The sequence below is a fragment of the Pseudoliparis swirei genome, chromosome 5 (assembly GCF_029220125.1).
Source record: "Pseudoliparis swirei isolate HS2019 ecotype Mariana Trench chromosome 5, NWPU_hadal_v1, whole genome shotgun sequence".
Lineage (NCBI taxonomy): Eukaryota > Metazoa > Chordata > Actinopteri > Perciformes > Liparidae > Pseudoliparis > Pseudoliparis swirei.
The window spans coordinates 2,144,299-2,151,798 of record NC_079392.1 but is presented as its reverse complement, the minus strand read 5'-3'; the positions used below and the strand labels follow the sequence as shown (position 1 = coordinate 2,151,798).

General features: G+C 46.5%; 1 protein-coding gene across 2 annotated transcripts in view; it reads left to right on the top strand.

Annotated features, from left to right (window-relative positions):
* Positions 1-7,500, top strand: part of nek7 (NIMA-related kinase 7) — a 61,451-nt gene that overhangs the window by 11,512 nt on the left and 42,439 nt on the right. For both annotated transcript variants that reach the window (XM_056415156.1, XM_056415155.1), the window contains exon 4: positions 6,010-6,120. In XM_056415156.1, the coding sequence (XP_056271131.1) occupies positions 6,010-6,120 (111 nt within the window). The remainder of the gene's footprint in view (positions 1-6,009; positions 6,121-7,500) is intronic.

Here is a 7,500-nt window from a genome sequence, read left to right as displayed (position 1 = left end):
TGGTTTGATGGTGTGTGTGTGTGTGTGTTGGTTTGATGGTGTGTGTGTGTGTGTGTGTGTGTGTGTGTGTTGGTTTGATGGTGTCTGTGTGTTCCTTGTAGCGTTTCTTTACATGCAGCATTTCTGCACATTATTGTCCACCACGGGCAGTTTGTGCACACACACACACACACACACACACACACACACACACACACACACACACACACACACACACACACACGAGGGTAGAAAACAACACCAATTCGTTGGCACCACTCAAACGCATCACTGGCGCTCAGGGGCTCGTCGGCCAATCAAAGACGAGCATCCTCAGAAGCTGAGAGGAGACCACGGGGTTCACCTGTCTCCGTGTCTCTGACCTCCTGAAGGGGTCGTGGGGGGTTGAAGGTCACTCAGGTGTCAGGTGACTGCTCCTCTTCCTCTGTCTGCTGCTCCTCTTCATCACGTCTTATTCACCCTGTTGCTCTGTCCTTCCATCCCTCCCTCCCTCGCTCCGCCTGCAGAGCTTTTTGTTCCCTTGCTTTTCATCCTGTGAGCTGATTCGCTAGAGAAGATGGATGTTGGGAGAGAGAGGGATAGAGATAGAGGGGGAAAGAGAGAGGAAGGGAGGGAGAAAAAAGGAAGGGAGGGAGAGAGGGAGGGAGAGAAAGGGAGGGAGAGGGGGAGGGAGGGAGGGAGAGAGAGAGACAGAGATTGAGCTGATTTGCTAGAGAAGTTGGAAGAGAGAGTGGGAGAAAGAGAGAGAGTGAGGGAGGGGGAGAGGAAGAGAGACAGAGGTGGCCAGAGAGAGATAGAGAGAGGGATGGAGAGAGAGACTGCCTCATCCCCTTTAGACAGGCCAGCAGGAGACAAATCAGAATAATGAGAGGCCGACTGGCATGGAGCGACTGGACTGACACACACACACACACACACTGACACACACACACACACACGCGCGCACACACACACACACACTGGCACACACACACTGACACGCACACACACACACACACTCATCCTTAGGTCTCTTCATTCTCTTCCACGTTGTCTCCTCATTCATTAATTCTGCAGTTTTTTCTTCATCAACTGAACAGGAGAATTAAGTATTTTGTAATGTTGTAGTTCACATTCCTACCAGCAGCCCCCCCCCCCCCCCCGCCCCGGAGGCGTGTGATTCCGTTTATAAATACACTCTTAACCTAATTCGTCAGTACGGTTCATGTTGTTGGATCGGGTTGGATCAGTCGGTATCTCGTTTCTTCTTTTCATACTTGCAAACTTGTCACCTTTCGGTGAAATTCACCGTTTTGAACTCAATAGGTCATCCACGTGAATCGTGGAGATCCGAAGAGTTTTTTTGGGGTCACCTGGCCCGCTGCCGTTGAGATTGCAGTGAGACGCGGAGAAAAGTGTGAAGTGGTGCTCTTCGCAATAAAACATCTTTGATGGGACGTGACGCGTCTCGGCCAATCAGCGTTCAGATGTCCACATCGTTTGGGGGTTCAGGTTAGCTTGAATGTTAGTCCGCTACATCTACTCCTGTCACGCTGCACGGTGTAGCGATGCTAACAAAGTACCCGTACGTTAAACACGATGTGATTTAGCATATCTTTAGTATCGATACTTCATTAAGAGAGCGATCAGAGCGCACGCGCTGCTCCGTGGCGAGCTGTCTGCGCACACTGCGCTGCGCAGCTCACAGCCAGAGAAGAGGCGGAGCTTAGAGACTTCGGCTTAACAAATAAAAAGATGCCAGAAGTGAAATGTTTCAGTCTGTAAAGTTCTGTAACTCTCCAGCTGCTCATCCTGATGAACTGTGGATCATCTGGTCAGAGACTAACGGCCTCATAGTGGATCATCAATGCTATGATGGAACCATGTAGTTTCATTCATATCTGGCTGTATTAATACTCATATTACTGACATTTGTTAAGTGTTGAAAAAGTTGGTAAAAAGTGAACCATACAGATGTTTTATTTATTCCTATTATAGATAAATATACCAGTCTCGTATTTATGGTACAGGGCTCCAGACTGCGACCAAATGGTCGCATTTTGCGCCTAAAATTAGACACAGTGCGAGTAAATTTTTCATCAACTCGCGCATGCGCGACCAGTAAATTAGCAGAATTTTTTTTTTTTGTTATGAAATATTTTTGTTGCTGACAAACTTGTTCTACACTTCAGCCCACTATAGTTAGCGGTAATGCCTGAATGACTGGTTTGCTAACCGACATTAACTCCAGAAGAAGGAGAAAGGAGACGAAAACCGAAGAAGAAGGCTGGCCTGTGTGTGAGAGCGGGGGGGGGGGGGGAAGAGGCGCACCGCAACGGAGACAATGCGACCGGCGAGGACCGCAGAGTGAGAGGTCAGAGGGGATCCTCACCACCGAGCGGCGTCCCCGTCCCCCGAGTTGAATCTCTGGGTCGACTCAGCCGACTCTCACATGTCTGCCCCTATAGACTGATGCTCACGGTAAACGCATTCGATCTGGAGCGCACGAGGGTTTTGATAAAGTTAGCGGAAGGATTTAAGTGACAACATCCGGTTTTGCAAAGTTAGCGTAAAGAACCACGTGAAACAACATCCGTTTTTCAAAATAAGATGTCGACAAATCATACACGAACATATAAAAGTAAACAATGAACTGATTTTGTATCTTTAGAGATCGTTTCTGAAATTTAGCTTAAATTATGCTAACATTAAAACATTTTTACTGTACCAAGGAAGAGTTTATAAAAAATAGTCAGACTTTTGTATGTTAAGAAAAGTCCTGTATATAGATTTCCCCAAGAGTTCCAGGAAATGAATAATGCAGATGTGTTCCATACATATCTGAAATCCCCTACAATAGCAATCAAACAATTTTAATGTATCAATTAGGACATTTTTCAAAGTAAAAGTCCTAAATGTTTAAAGAAATCGATAATTTCTTTAATGTTTGAGTTGCTTTATATATGTATTTCCTCATAGTCCTCATAGCAATAATGCTACACAATAAATAGAATGCTTCAATCAATACCGTGATCGGTATTATCGGATCGGCAGATACTGATTTCAGTGATCGGTATTATCGGTGATCGGCAGATACTGATTTTAGTGATCGGTGATCGGCACCAAAAACCTGATCGGTGCATCTCTAGAAACCAACAAATGTTTTGATTGGCCACATCGAAGTGCAACATGCACATGCTCAAGGTATGTTTTCTCTTAAAATATGTTTAAACTCAATACAGTAACTTCTGAAGAGTTCTCTGTTGTGAATGTTTTGCAGTTCATGAAGGCAAACAGGCATAAGATTGTATATTGTCAAATTATTTATCAGTAATACAGTAGAAATGATGGGAAAACTTTGCAAGTCGATTTATAGTGTGTCAGGGTTTTTCCTGCATAGAGAAAATTTGGGCGCGCGCCTAAGCCGTTTTCCCGAGCGCTTAAGGCAAAAAAAAGTCCGCGATGAAAAAAAAAAAAACCTGTGTTCATCACGTGCATGTCAGCGAATATGTTCTCAATAGTATGTTTCAAGAACCGTCGTTCTGTTTTGATCAATAGTCATCGAGTTCAGTGTTTTCCCGAGGTTTAGAGCTTCAGGGGGGCGGGACTAGTGCCGCTAGCCATGTTGGTGCCCTAAGCTTAATTTAACACTGAGGGGTGCTCACCTGTGTGCGCGCATCACGGCTGAGCGAGGCGCGCGCCGGCATCGGAGCTCTGGCGCGCGCGAGCCGAGAAGAGTTGTTAAGGGGGGGGGGGGGTGCTAGCGAGGAGTGTGCTCACCCGTGTGCGCGGATGTGTGCGCGCATCACGGCAGAGCGGCCAGCTGCTGATCACTCACTCAACAGCTCGACTGCACGAATAGATGGTGCGCGCACAGCGCGGCAAAAACTTTTTTGGGAGCACACAAGACCCATTTTGACCCAGGAAAAACCCTGTGTGCGCCCCTAAATTTTCTGCTTGCGCCCCTAACATTTTAAGTTAGGGGCCACTGTGCTCCGAGTTAAAAAAGTTAGTCTGGAGCCCTGTGGTACCATATTGTTTTTATGGTATTGTATTGAATTCTGGTATCGGGTATCATGATATTTATGGCAGGTATGTAATATGTATAGAAGTTATAATATGAGTATCGTGACAAACAGGTAGAGACAGAACAGATTCAGAGAAAAGTCCATGAGGACTGTTCAGGCAAAAGGAAGTTGGTTCATGAATGACTTTAACCATATTATATATAATGACAATGTATATTTGTTATTACTATCATTATAGGGCTGAGTCAGAGCGGAGAACCTTTTGTTCTTAAACTGTTTCTTATCATTATTTAGATTTGTGGTCAGAACAATAAAATGACTGTAGTTGTGGTTCTAAAAGCTTTGAGGCTTCAAACAACGTGGATGTGGTGTGGTGACAAAAAAACAAAAAAAATCACCTGCACCCCCCCCCCCCCCCCGTTGTCACCTTTTTCACCCCTCATGAGTTTGCAGGTATGTTCTTTTGGAAACGCGTCAGCAGAATATCTCTCATCGCGCGTCGCGCTTCATTAAGTGATTACACTCGCTGCCGGGCCTCATGTGGGTTACATCACCAGACCGTGTGTGTGATACCTCCCGATGAGGCTCTGCTGCAGCCGTCATTTACATAAACATCTGCATGGGAACTTCTCTCTTCATCTCTGTTGAGGAAGAGGAGGGGGGGAGGGGGCGGGGCTTATCACTCCATGGCTCTGTTACAGGGAATACTCTGAATTCAGTGTGTGTGCGACCGTGTGTGTGTGTGACCGTGTATCTGTGTGTGTGTCTATGTGTGTGTATGTATGTGTATGTATGTGTGTGTGTGTCTGTATATGTGTGTGTGTGCGTATGTGTGCGTGGGTATGAATGTGTGTGTAGATGTGTGTGTGTGAGAGATATTTCCCACTGAAGGAAGGATGTACTGCATCCCATCATTTACATAAACATCTGCATGTGAACTTCTCTCTTTATCTCACTGTTGAGGAAGAGGACGGGGGGGGCGGGGCTTATCATCACTCCCTGGCTGTGTTACAGACCTGCCACTCTGAGACAGAAATACATCTGTGAAGAGAGGACACGGGGAGGGACAAGACGGAGGGAGAGGAAGGGGACTGTGAGCTCCTCTTCATCATCCGGAGCGTGAACATTTCTTTAATCACAGCCGAGGAAGCCGAGTGGAGGACGTGTGTCACCCCCCCCCCCCACCTCTCAACACATCACCATCTCCCTGTTCCCCCCATCCCTGCTCTCCCATTGGCTGCCTCTAAGCTCACCTTATTACTCTCCCCTCTTCTTCTCTTCCCTCTTCAACCTGCACCACGTCCATCATCCTTTTGCTCGTCTGTGTCACTGTGTCATTTGTTTCTTTCCCTTCATTGCTCCCCTCTCTCTCTCCCTCCGTCCTCCCCTCTTTTCTTGCTCTGGATGGATAGATTCTTTTTGTTTACTACAGGGAATGCTGTTTCTGCCTTATTGACCAACCAACAGGAAGGAATCTCAGCAGCCAGCGAGATGAGCCGGGGTGCTTGTTTTTCTGACTGCCAGCCGTGTCAGCCTGTCAGGCGTGTGTGTGTGTGTGTGTATGTGTGTGTGTGTGTGTGTGTTTGTGTGTGTTTCACACATGGGTTGTTGTCATCACAGACCGAGGGGTTGTTTTGACATGTCACCCAGCTTTGTCACAGTGGAGGACAAAACCGTCTCATTAGGTCCACCCTCACCAAATAGGGCTTCAAGAAAATATGGATACCACTGTTTGGTTTTAATTGGTGGAGAGAGAGAGAGAGAGAACAGTGGATTGCGCAACATCTGACATCCCATGAACCTCCGGCGGAAGGGGAGGGGTTGATATAAATTGTTTATTAAGTCTGCACAAAGATGCTGGTGTCTCTGCGCCTGAGCGATGGCCGTGTCCCCGTGGATCAGGTGGCGTGACCACGGAGGCCCTTAAAGCGACACGTGTCACCAACATGTCTTCTTTCTTTCTCCTCTAAATGTCTTGTTTTTCCTGTTTTCTCTGCCGCAGCAACTGAACCACCCCAACGTGATAAAGTACCACGCGTCTTTCATCGAGGACAACGAGCTGAACATCGTCCTGGAGCTGGCGGACGCAGGAGACCTGTCGCGTATGATCAAGGTGAGGATGATGTCATCATGTACAAGATACGGACTCACCTGAGCGTGTTCATCGCATGAAAGCAACAATCCGCTGGGTTGTTGTTGTATATCTGATATCTGATCGCAGGGTTCGTACGGTCATGGGAAACCTGGAAAAGTCCTGTAATTTAAAAATGGTTATTTCCAGGCCTGGAAAAGTCCTGGAAAACAAAAAATCCCCAAAGTTCTTGGAAAAGTCATGAAAATGTCTTATATTCATATGTTGTGGATGAACCTGTTCATTGGTCGTGTGGATGAACCTGTTCATTGGTCATGTGGATGAACCTGTTCATTGGTCATGAGGATGAACCTGTTCATTGGTCATGTGGATGAACCTGTTCATTGGTCGTGTGGATGAACCTGTTCATTGGTCATGTGGATGAACCTGTTCATTGGTCATGTGGATGAACCTGTTCATTGGTCATGTGGATGAACCTGTTCATTGGTCATGTGGATGAACCTGTTCATTGGTCATGTGGATGAACCTGTTCATTGGTCATGTGGATGAACCTGTTCATTGGTCATGTGGATGAACCTGTTCATTGGTCATGTGGATGAACCTGTTCATTGGTCATGTGGATGAACCTGTTCATTGGTCATGAGGATGAACCTGTTCATTGGTCATGTGGATGAACCTGTTCATTGGTCGTGTGGATGAACCTGTTCATTGGTCATGTGGATGAACCTGTTCATTGGTCATGAGGATGAACCTGTTCATTGGTCATGTGGATGAACCTGTTCATTGGTCATGTGGATGAACCTGTTCATTGGTCATGAGGATGAACCTGTTCATTGGTCATGTGGATGAACCTGTTCATTGGTCACCATGGTGATGAACCTGTTCATTGGTCATGTGGATGAACCTGTTCATTGGTCATGAGGATGAACCTGTTCATTGGTCATGTGGATGAACCTGTTCATTGGTCATGAGGATGAACCTGTTCATTGGTCATGAGGATGAACCTGTTCATTGGTCACCATGGTGATGAACCTGTTCATTGGTCATGAGGATGAACCTGTTCATTGGTCATGTGGATGAACCTGTTCATTGGTCACCATGTGGATGAACCTGTTCATTGGTCATGTGGATGAACCTGTTCATTGGTCATGAGGATGAACCTGTTCATTGGTCATGTGGATGAACCTGTTCATTGGTCATGAGGATGAACCTGTTCATTGGTCATGTAGATGAACCTGTTCATTGGTCGTGTGGATGAGGGTTCATCCACACGACCAATGAACAGGTCATTGGTCATGAGGATGAACCTGTTCATTGGTCATGAGGATGAACCCTGTAGTTTGGTGTTAGCGTCTTTTCACTGAGTCTGAGTCATGGTTCTTTACTGGACCCACAGACTCG